The sequence below is a fragment of the Pavona decussata genome, unplaced genomic scaffold (assembly GCF_977016875.1).
Source record: "Pavona decussata unplaced genomic scaffold, jaPavDecu1.1 SCAFFOLD_100, whole genome shotgun sequence".
NCBI lineage: Eukaryota > Metazoa > Cnidaria > Anthozoa > Scleractinia > Agariciidae > Pavona > Pavona decussata.
In genome coordinates this window covers 2800875-2821838 of record NW_028145515.1, presented here as the reverse complement: position 1 = coordinate 2821838, position 20964 = coordinate 2800875, and the positions used below count along the sequence as shown (strand labels likewise).

The 20964-nt window shown below is 38.4% G+C and overlaps 1 protein-coding gene across 1 annotated transcript in view; it reads left to right on the top strand.

The window, feature by feature from the left end:
• Positions 1 to 939: 939 nt before the first annotated feature.
• The window catches only part of LOC146472343 (nephrocystin-3-like), a 49810-nt gene continuing 29785 nt past the window's right edge, over positions 940 to 20964 (top strand). Inside the window, exons 1-11 of the mRNA XM_085119702.1 lie at positions 940 to 1712; positions 7840 to 8139; positions 10548 to 10684; positions 11740 to 11835; positions 13078 to 13163; positions 14035 to 14124; positions 15485 to 15563; positions 17901 to 17975; positions 18332 to 18475; positions 19509 to 19612; positions 20408 to 20522. Of these exons, the coding sequence (XP_084975828.1) occupies positions 1244 to 1712; positions 7840 to 8139; positions 10548 to 10684; positions 11740 to 11835; positions 13078 to 13163; positions 14035 to 14124; positions 15485 to 15563; positions 17901 to 17975; positions 18332 to 18475; positions 19509 to 19612; positions 20408 to 20522 (1695 nt within the window). The 5' untranslated portion in view covers positions 940 to 1243. The remainder of the gene's footprint in view (positions 1713 to 7839; positions 8140 to 10547; positions 10685 to 11739; positions 11836 to 13077; positions 13164 to 14034; positions 14125 to 15484; positions 15564 to 17900; positions 17976 to 18331; positions 18476 to 19508; positions 19613 to 20407; positions 20523 to 20964) is intronic.

Below are 20964 nucleotides of genomic sequence, written 5' to 3'. Positions count from 1 at the left end.
GAGGGGGTTAGTCCCTTAAACAAGCTATATACTCGAGTATGCGCCGCCTCAAAGGTTTAAGTTTTTGAGCGCATTGGTCTGAAAACTGGTATGGAAAATGAACTCGGCTTCCACTTCACCCTTTTTTTTTTTTTTTAGCTTATTAAGTGGAACGCAAAGTTGAGCAATTGCAGAATAGCCGTCCACTCGCAAGGTGCATTACTCTGAAACCTGTGGTCCTTGCTACCGCGCTCAACAGTCCAGTACTGGATGGATTAAAGAACGAGGAATGTATTAAACTGGAGTGCTACCGCGGTCCGTAGTCCCGTAATGGAGTATTAAACTGAAGTGCTTCCGCGGTCCGCAGTCCGTAGTGGATGCAAATTAGATGACTGCGGGACTTTTGCAGTTTTTTAAGTTAGATATTTGGTGGGACGGGTATTCTGCAATCTAGCCCGCAAGTTATGCAACGGTCGACGGATGCGGAAGGCACACTCAGGAATGTCGCACACTGACCCACTTTGGTGCGAAAACATTAACCTCCGACCCTTCCTCCCGTTGGGACACCTCAGTTGGACATAAATGAACGTTCACCGGAGACTAAACTTCATTAGCATTGGCCACAGATTTTATGGTAAGATGGCCATTTATTTTGTCACCAGTGGACTGCAACGTAAAAACCTGAATCCCAAACGGGAAGGAAACTCATGACTCATGATCTGTGTTTTGATTTGGAGAATTTTAAGTACTCCAGATTCAAATATCCCCTGCTATGAAATTCCGGAAATTGGCCAATGAAAACAATGTCAAGATTGACAACAAGAGTGATTAGCCGGAAGTCGGCATTTGTAAGCTGCATTGCTTGTGATAGGTTTCTGCTCTGTGATTGGCTGATGACTTGTTCCTGCACGCTGGCTACGGGGCAAAACAAACGGAGGTCGCGCGTTTGGATGTCAAATATGCGCTTTGGGAATGCTTTGATGTTATAGTCTCGGGAGTTACGTAAAAGAGGAGGGAAATAGCCTGTTGAACTCTCAAGGTTATGTTATTGAACGGATGTTCACTACGGGAATTCCTAACGTTTACAACTTGCGTCATTTCGAGATTTCATCCGTAAGACTCCCGTCTACGACCACACAGAAATGGTGGCGGACTTCCAACATGGCGCCGAAGTTCTCGTTGTCGCTGCCTTTGAACGATTCGACGTGAATGAAAATTTGCACAAACTTGGATTATAGTCACGCGACAACTGTTGGAGTAGATTATGGGATCTGCGAGTTCCATTGCTGGTGGGAAAGTCGTCGAGGACGATGAATTCTCAGAGAAATTTGAATCTGGGGTTACTAAGAAGATACCCATTGAATGTAGTAGTAGCGCGCCAGCTAGGAAAACGACCTCTGTGAGGTCAGTTGGTTCGTTTGGAATTGGAAAGAGAAAGAGCAGGAGGAGTACAAGAGATAAACCGGTGACCAAGAGCATTAGTCTTCGCTCCGCGCTATCAATTGACCAAGAGCCAGAAACGGAGAGATTTCGTAGAGATCTCGAACTACAGAATAAAGCAATTGAAATAGCTGAGCTTGAGGTTCGAAGGGAGAAACTTCACAGCGAAAATCAGAGGTTGCGCGGAGAGATAAAGGCGCTACAAGCAACTTGTATGAAGTTAAGGAACGAAAGGGGGATGGCCCTGGAAGGCAAGGAACAAGCCCTCCAAAGAGCTGTTGCATTTGAGAAAGGTGAGCTTTTGATCTGTGTCAATTTACGAGAAACTTAAGCGTGAGCTTACGTATAGTAACTTAAACTTTTCTCTGCATTGGCGTGAGAACTTTCTTGTAGATTACAAATTAAGCAGAAATTAAGCCATACCATTCCTGTGCAGTGATGAAAAAACTGCTATTTATTCCAATTGAATACCGGATTGTTCAGCTAATTGGCGCTGCTGAATGATAAGTGTTTTTAGTAATCGATTTTCTAGTGATTTCTATACAAGTCTTTAAGCTTAATTACATTGTAAGCCTGTGCTTGGTTGAGTGTGAAATGAGCACAAATACAATGCAAATCGTGATGAAACACATTCATTTAATTTTCTTTGCTTTCACCGTGGATTGTCCATTGTTGAAAACGCTTTTAAATGTCTCACACTTCGAAACACGCAATTTGTGCGTACCTTGTCTTGTGTCCCCTTGGTAATTTGATAAGCAGAGATCAATCTTTTTAATTAAATTAACTTAATGTCCCTGTGCAATGTAGTGCCTTGGGATCTTGTTAGCAGCTAGAGGACTGGTCAATATGGAAGGCATGCAACCAGGTGTTTTTGTTAAGAATCTCGCAAGGATGGTGATAATAATATTATTAATACAGTTTGTGCGTCTGAACATTTGACTCTCCGGGTTTACATGCAGTTGTGTCGTGTTATGGAAGTACGGCTGGGAAGGATGGAGACTAGGGCTTGCATTTATTGGCATCTTGTTTGGTTAATGTTAGGTTAATGTTATGGTTAAAGTTTATTATAAGTATATGTAATTTCCCAAGGAGAAACATTTTTCACCTTTTGAGGGTTATAAAATGCATTGCTCGACATCGTTGCATGTTACATGTGGTAGGGAAGGTAATGGCAGTTGCATAATTGTACAGTTGGTGAGATACTTATCAGAAAAAAAGGTATAATTATAGAAAGTAACATTCTCTATCTTAATTTTAGCCCAATTTGTAACACCTCAAAAGTAATTCAATCCCCTAGTGTAGTAAAAACTGCGACAAATCATTTTATCCCACAAACGTATTATCAACATGTAGTTGAAATTGTGCCAGAAAGATCAGTAGAGTAAAACTTAGTAGCTTAGATCAATCCTTATCTTTAACTTGAACCGTATTGGATCCAGCTGAAATGCGCCTTAACAATTGGTGATTACGTTAATTAAAAAACTGAAACATTCAAACAGGCTTACGGTGATCTAATTAGTAACCCTGTGTAAAATGCATTGGTATTTGCAGAGAAATATGAGGAATTATAGCTATGGCTAGTTGTGAATCATTATGTCCACAAATAAAAGCAAGCCGCTCATCTTGACGTCTTTTCACAAGTCTGTGTTTTGTCACACTTCTATCTTTTTTATTGCTAGCTTGCGTGCAGATGTACACTGTGTAAACAGTGTGACAGGAGATCAAAGTGCTTTAATTGTAATGTCATTTAAAGAATAGTCGCAGGTGAGGATTTCATTTATGGACTGAAAAGCCAAAAGCTCATGGTACTTGTGTTTGATACAAGGGGCCAAATGGAACGGAAGTATTAAGCTCAAGTCGTATGTATTGCCAGGTAGTCTGATACTACAACGACTACAAGCAATGTTTGTTCCTCCTTCAACCACCAAAACTATCAGCTAAAGTATACACTTATAAAATATAATGATTATATGCACAATTTAAGATGAAAAAATCTGTATATGCAAGTAGTGGGTTGTGTGAATGTAGGTAATTTATTAAGAACTGTATTATAACATAAATAAAAGTGTGAAAGTTCAGATATGTTCAGTTTCAAACAAAAATTTTGTCATGAATGGAGTCACCTTGAATGTTGAGTTTCGGTGTATTACATGTATTTTGAACATTTGAACAAAAAGCATTGAACAAGAGCTGAAATGGCCCACTCTAGAACAACGGAGAGCTGTTGCTTGCCTCATTCTCCTGTTTAAGATTGCAAACAGCCTTTTTGCAGTAAACACACTTGATAGTTTGAAGACACAAATTAGACAAATGACAGACAAACGAACACTCATTTGCAATTATCAAATCCTACTTGGAATACCACAGACTCTCTTTTTACCCAAGGACTGTTCAACAATGAAATGCTTTACCCAAATCTGTATTTTTGAAGGCTTCAAATAAAGTAGATTTGTTTAAAACTCAAGTTCAAATGTGTAAACATCTGCTGACTGCCTGGCCCATACTCCTTATCATTGAGGGGTGACCATATTGGAAAATAAAAAAGTCAGTCACTCAAGTTTTCCTCTGCATTTCTTTAAGATAAAAAATTGGCCTTCATATTATCCACTTGTCTCAATTTATACTCATCTCTGATGTGTTTTCTGATGGGAAATGTTTGTGCTCCTAAATGCGCTAATTTTCGTCTTCAAATGTTTATCAAAATCTTCAGTTATCACATGTACAGTTATTGTGCATTGAGAAATAAGGACAGTAGGGCCAGTGACATAACATTATAAAATAAATTTGATTTTTTAGACGACATTACCACTTTATTATGACAGCTAGTTGGGAGAAAATATATCCCGTATTGGGCGGAGTGGTAACCTTATGTCATCTCAAAATCAAATTTAGTTTTTTAACTGATAGAAACTTTTAGTGGAGAAGGGAAACAAATAAAGCCAGGACAAATTGTGTGCTGATTGAAAGAGAAATTCTTACTTCAGTCAAACTTTAGCCATGGTAATATGAGTGTGCAAATTTTTTTCTTGCGGCAGGTTATTTGAATTTTTGGCTTTAATTTTTACGCCTAAACAAAGAAAATGCAAAAATTTAGTCCATGAATAACAAAAATACTGTTGATGAAATAGATGAGTTACTAGGTTTAAACATTTTGCTCACCACAAAACAAAGATAATTAGACATTTTTCTTGAACAGTGGTAGAAGCTTAGTAAACTGAGATGAAAAGAAATAAACAACACCACCCAATGTTGCACGCTATTCACAGAAGTATAATTTTGATCTGTGCACAGAACCCATTTAAGTGTCATGCTGCCATGATTACATGGCAGTTTTTGAGCCAATCGGCATTTTGAGATGACATTATCACAAAATAACGTCGACTCAGTCCAATTAGAAGACTCTCCAGGATTACGATAGTGTTGGGGATAGCCATAATTGTATTATTAACATGGAGGTGCAAATGAGGTTACGTTGTTACTCCCCCCAAAAATGTCCTATTAACTGGATCCAAAAATTCCAATGAGCAGAATGTAATAAAAAAAAGTCCATTCCTCTCCACATAAAAATCCTTACTATTAAAACGTTGTTCCCAAAAAAGGTCCCAAAATGTCTTTGCACCTCCCCATCACTAAATATACAGTTGACTTGCAGTAACACCAACTCATGGATTGGTAACTCCAAGCTTGTGCCAACTCGAACCAAAATGGATTCCTTCTAGATTTGTGTCATACATTTTCAGCTGTAATTTGCCCCTTCAGTTGATAACTTGAACCCATGATAATTCAATTTAAACCTCCCTCTAACTTAAAGTGTTGTTTTGCCCTTTAGGTCACATTTTTTTATAATTTGACCCTCAGTAACTAAAACCCTATTTGTCAAAGTGTCACAAGTCAATTCATGCTCCAGAACATTGAATTCATTTTGAATCAAATTGAGCAGTATGTGTTCTTGAAGTTTCTAATATAATTGTCCTTTGTGTGAAATTCTTTCTTATTGTTGTGTTAAGCAAAACATTTCAGTTCTTCCTATGAGAAAACGGGATCAGTGTGCGTCAGCAAGAATCAAAGGGGACCATTGAACCTGTTGTTTAACAAGCTCTGCTGCTTTAATAGCTGTTTCTTTAAAATGTCAATAAGTACAGTGATGAAGCATGTGGTCAAAGCACTGTTCTATTCCCTATTTGTTGCAGTCTCCAGATAACTTGAGCTCCAGCTCTACCTCCCCCCATCCTTCCTTGGACAGCAGGCCAAATATAGCACAACTTTGGTGTTATATTTTATTTAGTGGTTCTAAGTGTGTTGGACTTTTGATCAAAAGATTGTAGAGATGGTGGTTTAAGGCTATAATCTTTGACAGAATAACAAAAAGAACTAATCACCCTCCCAACAAATTCAATGATGAATTCGCACGCCAAGCAAAACATGGCATTTTTCCATCATTGAAATGGTGGGTGGGAGGGGGGAGGGTGGTCTTAATTTTAAATCTGAATTGAATTGTTCAAGATTGTAGGTTGGCCTCTTCATTGCTGTTGTTTCCTTAGACGAGAGACTTTGCTTCATATTGTCTCTCTTCACCCAGGTGTATAAATGGGTACCGGCTACATAATGCTGTCCAGAGGTAACCATGCGATGGACTAGCATCCCATCTGGGGGGAGTAGCAATACTCGTAATACTCGTGGTTGCTTCATGCTATAGGCACTGGGTTAAGCTCAAACCGTGTGTGTTAGTTCGGTTCATAGTGTGACTTTACCCTTTTTGATGTGGGGAGGGGGAATCTATTTTTTCTGGAACTACATAATGTCTCCTTGGGCTGGGGAACACTGTGATGTTAACCCTTTACAGTGTAACTCCCGTTAGTGATCAGCATCTATTTTCTCCTCACAATATCGCGGCTTGATCAAACATTCAGATCATGAGAATAAAGGAAATGATCAGCAGAGATAAAATGCATTGATTGATAAACAAATTCCCTCAACTAGTTTCATAAGAAATGTAGAGAACAGTAGGGAGAATGTACATGTTGATGTTGCCTGCACTTGGAAGACTTCTTCCAAAGACTCACCAGTATGAATTAAGCACATTGTTCCCGACGGACATTTAATGTCGGAAGAATAGGGTTAACTTAGCAAAATTAATGTGATGGTTTGGTTGCACATCCTTTAAGTAGGAATGAATTGTGTAGTCGCCCTTAAGCAATGTCAGGTACTAATTATATATAAGAATTCTACATTCAAACTAAAACAGGCCAAATTTTAGTGCAACTGCAGATTTTTAGAAAACCATGCCCAGTTGGAAGTATGTACAATTCAAGAGAGATTATGTGGCTAGAAAACTAATTCGATTAAACCTTGGTCTCAACTGTTAACACACAGGCATTCTTCTTAAAACAGACATTAAGGGCATTGTACAGACACTTAACTTATGACAAAGTAGGATTCTGCATTCAGAAATGACCGAGGCAAATTTAGTGCAGCTTAAAATGTTATCCAACTGGGTTCAAAATTTAAGGAAGTATGTACGTGGAAATATGTGGAATTCAAGAGATTGTGTGTGGCCGGATTGAGGCGAATACTGCCAGCACTAATCAGATTAAACCTTTATTTCTCAACTGTAGCCATTAAGCTATTCCATTGAAGAATTTCATGCCAAGGATTCTAAAAATAACATTGTCTAGATTTGACAGTTATAAATATACATGCACCCCTCGCAGAACTGATATCACGCAAATTGTACAGACACCCTTAAATCATGAGTGAATAGAATTCTGTATCCAGAAATGAAAAAAGCAGTTGGTCAAATTTGGTGCAATTTGCAAATTTGCAAAATTTAAGTAAGTACATTTTATGTGCGTGGAAATGTATGGAATTCAAGAGATTGTATATGGCTAGAGGCCAGAATAGTTCTGACACTAATCAGATTAAACCTCCCTTTCTCAATTGTAGCCATTTAGCTATTACACAGAAGGATGTGCTTCTAAAGATTCTAAAATTAACGTTGTCTAGAATTGACAGTTATAAAATAATGTACATGCACCTCCCGCAGATCGACCTGTGTCACTCATATTGTACAGACACCCTTAAACCATGAGCAAATAGAATTCTGTATCCAGAAATGATAAATTAAAGCAGACTTAATTTGGTGCAATTTGCAAATTCATGCAACTGGGTAAAAAATCTAGGGAGTATTTATGTGGAAACACCTGCAATTCAGGAGTGATTTGAAGGTCTGAAAACTAGTTGGATTAAGAGTTTGACCTTCACCTATTTGTACATAAGAAAGTGTAAAACATTCCTAATCATTGTCTAGAAAATAGCTCAACAAATAAAAGGGAGTAGGTAGACTGCAAATGCGTCATATGCATAGATAATTATAAATAAATTAAAAGCTAATTAAAGTGACAATGTTCTTCAATTTGGTAGAACGTGACAAAGTTCAGCGGCAGTTCAAGATCTATCGAGAATCAAAGGAGCGTGAAGTACAAGACTTATTGCAGGCAAAACGGGAACTTGAACTGCAGTTCCAACAGTACTTGACGATGTCATCACGAGACGAAAACAAGTTAGAAATCGTGGGCAACATTACGACGGAAAGCTACTGGGCACCGTCATTAGAGAGTGATCCAAGTGTGGACAGCTTGACACAAGTGACATCATTTCGAGGACCTGAGTTGTTTCATAGTCCAGTGGAGAGAGAGGGTCCTTTTACAAACATCAGTAGAGGTATTAGGGTCTGTTACTGTTGATCTTTATGCACTAGACTGAGTATGAGGATAGTGATAGAATTTGATACCAGTAATTCCTCCGTGCAGAGCCCCAAAGCTAAAAGAGGCCCCTACCTATGCCATCTACATTTATTTAAGAGGTGGTAAGTGGTCTTTCTCAAACTCATTAATAATTCAAAAGCCAAAGACAAAGGAAATCGTGCACTGTGACGTGTTTGGATATCTGTTGAAAAACTCCTCGTTTTTGCATCCTTAATTTCTCCTTCAAAATCAGTTTGTTTGAGAAGTTATATCAAAAACCTCGAAGTTCTTCAAAAATACTCCGCTACGCATTGTATTTTCAACTCTCCTCTCGGTGTGTGATATGTGATGAAACACTCTGTCTTGTGTTTCATATATTACTTCAAAAGATGTCTCACAAAATTTTAGTAGACAAATTTCCCAGGTCTCGTAGTCTCTGTCTTCTTGTCAAGTTGTCTGCCTGTGGGCCTTTCCATTTGTTGCTTAATGTGTACATGTGGGAAGGACACAAAAGAGTGCTAGTTCTTTAGATTTACCATTCACCAACTCTCTGTCGATGACCAACAGCAAAACAGGACTTAGGGATAAAATTGATTCTAAAGCATACAACTGTACACTTAAATTACATCTGTAAAAGCTGTGGATTGCAGACCAGGTGAAAGAGTAACCTTTGTTTAAATTAATTTTTAATGGATCTAACTAGGCCAGAAAACAGTGTTTTTAGTTTTTCATGCATTTGTCAGAAAAATTCTTCCTGGTCATCTAACATCTAAATGCATGTGCACGTAAAAGCTAGAAGTTAACAGGCCAGAGCTATCAACGAAAAAATGGAAATTTATAGAGAATGTTATCAATGGTGCTTCAGAAGCAATGTCTTATGTAAAAATGTCAACAGAATTTGTGTTGCTAATATCACTGGTTAAGTCTCTTTGATGAAGGGCTAATGTAATGTAATGCTTGTAATGTCAGCACTTGAATCTCTTCATTGTGGCCAAATTACCTGTGACTTAATTACCAACTCTGATCTGTTGATAATTACAGTCGAACCTGTATTAAGCGGTCACCCTCGGAGAATGGCTAAGTGACCGCTTAATACAGGTTGCACAGAATACATCACTTACGTGGTTAAGAAAGTTCGGTGGTAAAATGGTATGACAAATGAGAGCATGGTATTGAAGCAGACTAGTAAAACATTAATGCCACGATTGTGTAGCTCATTAGAAGCTCAATTGCCTGGCACGCTATTTGTTACCATATTTAAGTGGTTTCCTTTTACAAGGTGACCGTTTAAAACAGGTCAAGACAATAGAAACAGCTCGCTGGGACTTAGTCAGTAGGGTGACCCCGACCGCTTAATAGAGGTGACCGTTTAATACATGTCAGGATTACAGTAAATAAGGGAAGTAATTTTCGGGACTCGCTTAGTAGAGGGTGACCGCTTAATACGGTGCCGCTTATTACAGATTCGACTGAATAACCAAACATTCATTTCCACTCTCTACCAACGCAGCACCACAGTTTCTTTAGCAACTAATCCCCCTCATCCATAAGTCACTAATTTAAGCCTTCTTTTAATTTGATATACATAGAAAATGAAAAATGTAGAAATGGATTTCTGTCACAAGTTAAACTCATCAACAATTAGATGAGCTTGGGAGCTGGTGCCTAAAAGGTTGGTGGAGTCGGGCAGCAGTCAGGCATGAGAAAGGAGATACCTAGAGCGACTGAAGGTCGTTATTGTCTGACGAGAAGACAACATTGGAATGCAATGAAAATTAAGCAGGCTAAATAACTTTCTCAGGCCAGCCAGCAAGTAAATGCAAATGCAAACCACGAAGACCCCCCCCCCCCTCCTTGTGAGGGCTCAAGGGTCACTCCTGAGCTGTGTAGAGGAGTTACCTCTGATCAGCATTGTCTCGATCTTAACCTTGCCTAAGGGCCTCTTCATATGAGCCCGATAAGCGGGCTGGCCTGGTAGGCTGGACAAATTTTGTCTTCTGTTCATATGGGAAATTTAATCCGGATTACCGAGATGAAAAAATAATAATGTCCAAAAGGCCCCCAAAATACCCGTGGAACAGCGTTCCGACTTGTCAGCGACCTTACAAGCCACATGCAGTTGAAAATGTTTCGTCCTGGACAGTCCCTGTATCTGGGCTGGAGTGTTCATACGTATACAAAAAATTTCCAGCTCTTGGTAACCTTGCCAGCCCGCCTTCTCATATGAACAAATCGAAATTTTTGTAAAGAAAAGAGTGTTGAGGCGAGATCTCAGAAACCGAGCCGGCCCGGTCGACCAGGCTTATATGAATAGGCCCTAAATTACACGTAGTTAGCCACATACACCTGTAGTTAATTTGATGCCATGATTAAATTCCATTTCAGATGATTGGAATGCAGTAGCGCCCTCAGTACATCAGCTGGTGTCGTCAAGTCTTCAAGCCCCAGTTCAGCAGCAGACCATCCGGGTTTATGTATCTGCTCCCAGTGGCATGCAACAGGAAGTGGAGCTGTTTAAGCAGGTTAACAACCACCCACATACAGTAGTCAGAGTAAATTACCGACAAGTACATTGTATTAAAATTAAAATTATATACTGTCTAGTAATAATCGAAGATTAGAGAGTGCTTTCTTGATCTTGATCCCAGGCTCCCTCTTCTTTGTGATTTCATCTGCCCCTGCCAAAAAGTCTGCGGATGCCATGGCCAGATACGTGTCCCAAGATCCAGGCATTCATTCTGCCAGGCAATCAATGTTGTCCCATACAATCTTGGCTCCAATCCGTATTACATGTAGGAGTGCATTCTTCCTGTAGACATAAACGCAATCAGGAGATATAATTATAGAGAATTTTCTGAGATCATTACATAAAAGCATGGTTTAGTTTAATTGGTGACTGAGTTCCAAATGACAGGTAGATTCATTCCCAGTGCTATAAATATTTAAATGTTGCTTCACACATGTTCACAATCATCCAGTTTCCAGAGAGCCTGCAGAATGGGATATTTTGTAAAATGCAATTTCAGGGCAAGAGGTGGCTCAAAGTGTGTGGTTAGTACAGTGTTCAGGTGAACATGGGGTATTTAATGATTGTCACACAGCTCACAGTTTGCTCTGGCTTCTGATATATACATGAATGATATATCAAAATTTATTTTATATTTTAAGATCGATTATTATTCTTTTTGAAGAATCGACTGAAGGCATGCAATGTGGTATCCAAAACTGACTGGCAAGGTGTAACAATTCATATTTATGATAAGTTTCTGACAGTTTCATTTATAAAACATGCATGCCCAAAGTATTGAATGTGTGGTTCCAGAAAATATTTATGCCCACGCCATCAAAGGTCATTGGAAATTCTGAGGGGATGGGGGTTGAATAACAAAAGACAAAAGTTTAAAAGGAAAGTATGCAGCTAAACTATAATTTTTGGAGGGGTGGGGTGTAGGGGGCTTAAATCAAAAACCTTCCATGGGGGATGTATGGATATTTTCTGGAACAACACATTATAAAGAAACATTCATTGAATAGCTGAGCAAAGTAGTCTGATTTGCAATTTCTTTTTAATTTGTAGCTCTACACTCCTAAGCTTGAGTGGCTTTGTGAAAAACAGGGCAAATTTTTGGTTGTTGTCCATTTGGAGGATCCAGAAGAAGAATTAAATGATGAGGTGTTTAATTATTAGAGAACTTGTAATAAGTTTAAATTGTATCAATAATGTAATGTGTGTATTATGCATGTAGCATGCACTTTTGAATTATATTCAAGACATCAATAGACTTAAATAGCCCATTATAATTATTTTTTTATCGTTATAATTGTTATTATTTTACCCGGTTCCTTGAGTGGTAGCAGTGCTGTGAATCCCAGCAGAAATCATGTTCGATGTTCAGTCAATCTGACGTGTCTGCCTCAATATTTTTGAAGTACTTCTGTCATCATGTGTTTTTAATAAGTCTACCATGAATAATTCCCTCTCCTTCCAGGGTTGTTCTGAATGGCTGTAACGCAATTAACTACAATGTAGGCTCATCTCCAGTGTAATATAATTTATTCCTCACAGTTGACATAAAGGAAACAAATTTACATCCTCAACAATTAACCTAACCCCGACAATAGTCCATGAAACAGAGAAAACGACTAAATTATATTACACCGCAGATAAGCCATAATAGAGAGATTTAGCTTCGCGTTTACAGCTAACACCCAATGGGAAACGTCAAGCCGCTGTTTGTTCTAAAATGCATAAACTTCTGTTTCTCGTACTCACTTCTCTCTTTTTCGTGTTTGCTCAATAGCTGTCTCCAACTGGGTGGAGATAAGCTTAAACCAGAAAAGCTTCGTTGTTTTTCATCAAAGAGAAAATTTCAGCCTAGCGTTTGCCGTTTGCCGTAAACACGATGCTAAATCTCTCTAATGTACACCTCTTACTGTAACATGTACGGGTAAATGCCCATAATATGGGTGTACTGTTACGGCTTGTTGATGGTAACTTTTGTTGGTCCATTTTACTCACATGGCAACAAGCTGTTATGGGCATTGTACATGTAACTCATCGCAACCACTGTGAAGTCAGAATGGAAAATGACAGTTCTGTTTCCGGTAGCCAGCAGCTGGTGAAAATCACCATCTACTTCATTATCTTGGCTGGCTACTCTGCTGGGCTCTTTGTCTGGTTATCGTTAAAAGATGGCAAAATCAGCCACCTACTCTGACCACCTACGGCCACCTACTTCTGACAAACCTGAATGCTGAATAACTGCCTTGAATGCCATTAAATTAGTGTTCCTGACCACCATGCTCAGTATCTCCCTATGTTATTTTATAATTATAAGGTACCTGGTTCATAAGGTTCTGAGGTAAACCTGTAAATAAATCCCTTAAATAGTAAAATACATTGTTTCATTTGTAGGAGTTTACAGCAAGAGTTCAGATGAGAAATAATCAAATCAAAAACAGCAAGGTCTTCATTGCCTTCCTGGGTGGAAAATCTAACAGGTTTGGAACAAGTGTGGCTATTATTTTATTCTTGCCCTTAATTTAAGGTTTTGCCTTTGTTAATAGGGAGCTTAAGCAGCGACGATGGCAATGGAAACAAAAATGTCACCTGATAATATAACTTTATTTCATTTGTGCTACTTCACGATTATTTCAACTCGCTCAACTTCTACAGAAATGGCGAATTATCCAGGAACCCAATTGGTAGGAGTGGCATTCAGGTTAAGAAAAAAAATTAAAAATTCACTGTTGTGTGCTCATGTTCTCCAAAAAACCTAGAATTTGGTCATTTCACTTTGTTGTTTTGCAGAGGACCGCAAAGAAATGTACCAAAATGTAAAATGCATGTGCAGAGCGATTGTTTTTGCTCATTAAACCTATTGTTTTGTGGCGTTGTCGTTGCTTAAGCTTCCTATTGTATTGTTTCCTTGGAAGAAACTTTACTCCCCATTGTCTCTCTTCGCCCCGGTGTATATTAAATGGGTACCAACAACATACTGATGGGGGAACCCTGTGATGGACTACCTGGACTCCAGGGCCGGTTGTTCGAAAGCTGATTAATGCTATTCTATGATTAAAAGTTAACCAAGGTTTTCATTCGCTCGTTAAAAATGGTTCTAAAGGCTAATTTCAAGGTAAAGGTAAAGAATAGTCTATTAGTCAAAACTGAGGGCCAAAACTCTTTTGGAAGAATGTTAATTGATTAGTAATTAGATTCGAATCAATGTTAACATTAATCCAGGATTAGCTTAATTGGACTTTGAAAAACTGGGCCCAGGGGGACTAGTAATACTCCTAAAGTATATGGTCACTTAATGCTGGATATGCTGTGATGGACTAGCATCCCATCCAATTTTTGTTTGGTCATCAGATTTACTTATGAGGAATATAACCAGGCTCACTTGAGCAGCCCTGGAAGATGTCACAGCATTTTTTGTTTCAAGGATCCAGACTGGGATGGGTAAGTTAATTAAAATAAAAGATTGTATATAATAAGCTTATGAATGAAACTTACTGAAACTCATACATAAATGATGGTTTTTATCATGAAAGATGTTTGTCATGATGGTTTGAAATGGTAGCTCAAAATCAATCTTTTGTCTCACCACTGAGTCACTTAGATGTGGATAGCGATGTTTTGACCATATTAATGCAGCTGGTCTCCGTCAGGTGATGATGTCAACTGGCTTTGTATCACTATAAGAAGCACTACCATTGCTGGTGATTGGTGCATTTCAATCCTTGTGTTGGTTGCAGTTGAATTTGAAGATTTTGATCCTAGTTGACCTCACTAGAACTGTAGAACCTGTTCCCTTAGGGGTCTGCTTCAGCACCAATTGGCTGTTGTGCCTGTTTGATTGTGGGCTTCCATGCTTCTGGAATTTCAATTCCAGTATCCCTACTGTATATGTTGTTAGGGTGGAGTCCTACATGAATAGCTTTTGTATCCCTACGAATCTACCAGTGTGGTCATGGTCAATAAACTTGTCCTTGTTGACAGCTGATGTTCCATTTCACAATGGAAACCAAGACCAGTAACACAATCCCCTTTCTTGACACTTTGGTCACAAGAATTGGAGGGATGCCTCACCACCAGTGTCTACAGGAAGCCTACACACATTAAACACTACCTAGCAAATCTTCCCAAATCTTCTCGAATTTTCGTTCGAATTTTCGCGGGAACATTCGCATACAATTTCAAAATTTCTAAAATATTGAGATAATAGCACTTTTGAAAATTTGTCGAAAGTTCGAATTTGGTGATATTTCATTTTGTTAAAAAATTGCTGGTTTTTGTTGAAAAGTTGGAATGTCTTGAAATGTGTTGAAATTTGCTCTCATTACTTTTGCACAGTACAGGCAAGAGAGGGGTCTCAGGTCAAACACGAGAATGCTGGCTTTCTGGCCCAGTAAATTGAATTGTGAACTAAGAAGATTTGGAGAGAACCATCATGATGCCCATTGACCCTTAAAATAATTTGTCGACTCTGTAACTTTGAAACTAAAATTATATGGAACACTGCCTTGAGCTGTAGAAGGCGGTATTGTCAATTAAGTGTCCCAGATCCCTCTCTTTCTGGATAAGGGGTTTAGTTTCTAAAGAAACTGCGTTTCTGCGTCGGTGGGGAGTGGAAAAGAATGTTTGGTTTATCAACAGAGTTGATAACTACATGTAATAAAAGGTAAATTGACCACTGTAAAGAGATTTAAGTGCTGATGTTTTAAGCTATACTTTCAATTAGTTATAAACCAAACACTCTCTCTTTACGGTTAATATTAAGAAAGGTAAAGTTATGACAGAAATTATTTTTTTGTGCTAGAAATCCATCCCTGAAGGATGAGAGCATTTACCTGGCTGAAGAGGTGAAGACAGAAATAAGAAAGACAGAAAACATGACGGTTAGTGCATTAAGTAGATACAGTTATTAAATTTATATCAACATTAGTATTATATACAGCTCATATTTGTGAGGCGCATCTGAAAACTGTATAGTAATGTATAGTAATCTTCATAATAAATATTATTAAGATTGAAAAACCAGTTAATATAAAATGGATCAAAATCTTACAGTTAAACTCAATGTTCATGTGTACCTTATCATGACCTTTCATTTTGAACTGGTTGAAATAAACAGGTTTGTAGGCACCATGTGTTTTGTTGATCTCACTTACTAGCAAAGTTTTAATTTCAAGGCTGAGATCAAATTTCAGTCCGATATTTTGTTTTGCTAAAAAGTTTCTGAATTATTGCATGTGACTTCTGCGTTTTTTTCCATTGGCCATTACCCTTAGATTTTGAGAAAAACAAGGCCAAAATATTGAGTCAGGTAAAGGAAAGCAAAGAAAAAACAGAACAAAAGATGCTTAATTTGCAGCAAAAAAAAAAAAAAGAAAAAAAGGAAAGAAAGAAACAGAGCAACATGCAAACCTTCGGGCATTTTTGAGTGAAACAAATTATCAATTGAACTTAAAATTCAAGTTAAGATGGTTATGCTCTCAGCCATTCAAGTGGCTTGTGTTCAAACTGATTGTGAGATTCTTAGCTCAAACTATTCAGTACATGCACATGTATACTAATGAACAGGGGCACACAGGGTTGTCGCTAAGCGCCGGCTGCCGGCGAAATTCGCCGGCTGGGAAAAAGGTCATCGCCGGCTGAATTTTAAGTGGCAAACACTCGGTTAAAAGGGCAATGAACAGTTCTTTAGTTACCCACTAGCAATTGTTCGAATTCAGAATAATATATTTTAAGTGAAAAGGTTGAATAAACTCCTGACTACCTTGAGTATCGATGCCATAAAGTAATTGAAATAAAGTCTTGTTTTGAGGACTTGTTTACCGTGTCCTCTTTCCGTTTTCTGCGTCCGCCATCTTGTCAACACGAAGCTTGGTAGCCCCCGCATTCAAGGCGTTGCGAAAGATTGGGAACGAGTTTGTTACCAGGTATTTGTGTCAGATCGGAGAAAGAAGAAGTCTTTCTCCGAAGCATGACAGAGAAAAAAAACATGAAGGAACTTCTTCGTAATGTTTTAATACAGCTTTTAATTGGTTAAATTTTATTGTTTATAACATGTTTATGCCCATGAATTGCAAGAAGAACTGGGCAAACGGAGGAAGAACTGAAAAAACCAGAGACGTAAACGGTCCGTCGAGTGCTCGCCGGCGAAAACGAACGAAAGAGAAACCAAGCCGGTGAACGAACCCGCGAAACTGGATGAACAGCTGAACGACCGAGTGGACAGCTCTTTTGTTTGCAGTTCTAAGCGTTTAAAGGAATCGATTTTCTGATATTCTAGTGCAAACTTAAAAGCACTTATCTTTTCGGAACGAATGGAAAGCGATGTAGCTTTCGTTCTTACTACTTTAATGTTAAGTAAATTGTATGCACGTATTTTCTTTTTTAATGTTAGAGTATACACGGCATTCATGAAAAACGGGTTTTAGTTGGATTAGATTAGTTGTAGTTAGGTTTTGAATTTTGTTTAGGGGAGTTAGGTTATTTCTAATTTTTATACTCCTGATGGATTTTACCGTGTTCAAATAAAGAACTATTCTTTTAGTGAGCTCACCAAAAAGAGAATTAAGAAAACAGCATAGATTGATGAACAGAAGTAAAACAAAGCACTGTCTACTCAGAGGGTCTGTCATTCTCCTTAGGGGCACAGTGAACAGACCTGGTAGAGAGTTGAATGAACGTCAAACAACGAAAACCACACGAAGGAAATATCGAAACGTCTTGAAGCGAGGGAGAAAATTTTGAATAAATTCAGGGTGAATCTCTGTACCACACGTTTCAAACTGCAGCGCCACAGCTGACCTTCTCTTTACCGGTTGTTTTTTTTTTTTGCATAAAAGAGACCCTAGATTTCACCAGAGGGAACCAAATTGAATTAAAATTTTCAAAATTTCCTGGGGAGGCCCCCCATACCCCCCTAATGGGAGGGGGCGACCCCCTCCCATACCTACCCCTCCATTGGCTACGCCGACGACAGAAGGCACTTCGCGCCTTCTTTAGCCGGCTCAATTTCTCAGCTAACCGGCAGACAAATTTCTTAGCTACTACCCTGGGGCACACCCAACAAGAACATTCAAGCAAAATACTGAAGCTGACATTTTGCCAAAAAAGTGTAGGTTTTCTTAATCCAGATTTCTGAGGTGAAAAGTGCCATCAGAACAGATATTCAATGAAACAAACCATTGGATCCCCCTAATGAAAGTTGTTGTGACTCATTTCAGTTGTTTGACAACTATGAAACAGCAGAGAAAGGTGTAGAACTTGCATATAAGGAACTTAAAAAGTTCTTAGCTAAGGTAAGGAATGATGCCCACTTCAGTCTCTGTTTGTTACATGTTTGCCTTTACCTTATGCAGACTTCAAGTTTTCAAAACAGTGAAGGCTCTTAGTGGAAAATGAGCGTGTGTGATGATTTGGGCTCTCTCCAAAATTTGGAGATCAGATTTTCATGTCAGGAATTTTTTGTGGCCTAAAGGCTTGAATGTGGCAATATTACTTAAAGCTTTCACTTTCCTAAACAGAGAACAACTACAACAACAACAACAAAAAAATGATTCATTTGTTGTTTCTGCGGTTGGTTCAGTTTTTTAGACACAAGCTTTTAAGCCACAGAATAACATAAAGTGTCTAACTTACCTCATCTGTCTTTTAGGAACTTGGGTTGTCGGATGATCAGTCTGTCCCAAGGGATTATCTGTTGTCGGGCAGCTCATTATGGGATGCAGCAGATGACTGGGAACAAGTTGAAGCATTAAAAGCAGCAGCAGAATGCTCCTGTGAAATTGGCCTCAGTAAAGTATGTTTACTGAAATTAGATCAAATTTGCTTGAGGTGACCAATTCAGCTCTCACAGGACTTGTTGAGCTCTTTCTGTTTCATGTCTCCTGGGCATATTTTAGATTGAATGTTTGGTTTGTCAACAAAGTTGACACTCAAGGTAATTTGGTAATCTCTGCAAGAGATTAGGGTGCTCAGGATTGCTGCGACAAAGGGCTAATGATCAAAATGTCAGCACTCGAATCTCTTTACGGCGGTCAAATTACCTTTTGTTGTCATCTCTGTTGATAAAACCAAACATTTGTTTCTACTTCCCCACCGACGCAGCACACAGTTTCTTTCCTTATCAATATTTTAAATCTCTTCCTTTGTCTTCTTTATATCAAAAGGATACTGTACACACTAGTTTAAACTTGGTTGATTGCCTTATTATACCTGCCAACTTTTTGTGAGTCAAATGCGTGAGATTTTTGTCTCGTCGTGACCTGGATTTCCGAAAATGTCCGAGCCACTTCTGAAGATTTCCAACGATTTTCCGAAGACTTTCGAACGTTGCCGAAAATGTCTGAACACTTACAATTTAAATGGATTGTAGACATTTGAAAGCTTTTGCAATTGTAAAAGAGAGCAAAGCAAAAAATACATAACATATCTGAAATGAAAAGAAGTTTTTTTCAGAACAACTCGTCCGGATTTGTGAGTCAGGCGTGAGAAATTGTCCTCGGTGCATGAGAGCGATGTCTTTAGTCCGCAGGCGTGAGACTCACTCATTATGCGTGAGAGTTGGCATGTATGCACTATTGAACTGGGATGCTTAGTGAGTAGCAAAGACAAGTCACACAACTGTTTGCCATAACAGGCAGTTGCACTTGCCCCACGCCCCCCTCCACCCCCTAATTAGGCTTGCTTTATGTCTGCCATAACGGGCACTTGCACTTGCCCCCCTCCCCCCTCACCGCCTAATTAGACTTGCCTTATACTTACTGAGTATGCAGTGATGTACTGTACTTAATATTAATCAATGCCTTGATTTGTTATTTTTTTATTATCAGTTCTACAGTGATCTCAATGAGCATGTGTCAAGTTCTGGGCCCAAAGCTCCAATCCTTGTCAAGGGGGATGCTGGGTTTGGAAAATCACTCCTCTTGGCAAAATGGTTGGTGTTGTAAAGCCTTATCTTCTATTATAGCCTTATTGGTCTATTTTTTAAAATGAAATTTTGAGTTGCAAATATTGGAAAATAGAACAGATGGGAATTCAAGTACTACTCGATATCAAAAGTTAGAACCATCTTCTGCAGTATACTAAACAGCACCACAGAATAGTGCTGCTCAGTAGCTTTCATTTGAATGGTCATATTTTAAGATTTCATCAACAGACTTAACATTAGAACCACCTTGTACAGCATAATAAATAGCACTACAGGAAAGTACTGCTCAGTAGCTTTCATTTCAATGGTCACACTTACAATATATTCCACAAACACACAAACCAGTAATAATAGTTTTAGGTGACTCTAGAATGATTAAATTAGATATTTTGGTTGGCTTAATTCTGATTTGCACTCTCTACCTGTTGTTCCATTAGTGAAAGGTAAAGTTAAGGGATGACACTACAGCAAAGGGCTTATTTGTTTGGGCCAATATTAACTCTGGCCCTGAAGAAGACTAGTTGTACTAGTTGAAATATTGGCCCAAAGAAATAAGCCCTTTGCCGTAGTGTCAGCCCTGCAATCAATTCGGTTAATTACCACGTAAAGTGATATCTGGCATGTGCATTTCTACTACAAGAGATCCGGCAACGGAACGTATTCAGAACAGTTTATTTTGCATCATGTGGTCCCCTACATCCAAAAGTTTCGTAAATTTAAGGCTAAAGGTTAAGGGTGGGTTGTAGGTAGAAATAGAAGCATGCATGTAGTAAAATAATGTTTTTGCCTGTTATATTTCAGGATAGCTTTGCAGCAAAGTAGTCTCTCAGGAAGACTGGTTCTGTATCACTTTGTGGGACCAACATCATCTTCTAGTGCTAGCCCTGCTCTGATGCTGCGGAGGTTTACCTTGCAGGTATTGTTAACCATTATTGGTATCCTACAGGTGTATACATAAAAAGATGATAATTTACAATCTAGTAATTTATTATAGTAATCTAAAATTAACTAATTTATTGAAAAGCTGTCCTAAAAACATATTAAGTCTTGAGTTTGTATTTGAACTCAATAAGTTACTTGAAGATTGAATGTCCAGAGGCAAAGCATTGATCCACTTTAAGCTATAATTACGCAAATTATATGCAACATCAAGCAAATGATAACTATTGGTAGATCTAAATTTGTATTGGGGGACATATCTCTTAACTGCATCAGACAAATTTGAAGGGGGTAGTAAGCAATTTAAACATTTAAAAGACAATAAGAGAATCTTAAAATCTATCTGCTTTTCTATAGGAAGCAAGTGAAGTTTGTACAATACTTGTCTGGTACTGGTATTAAAGTAAAATTCAATTTTT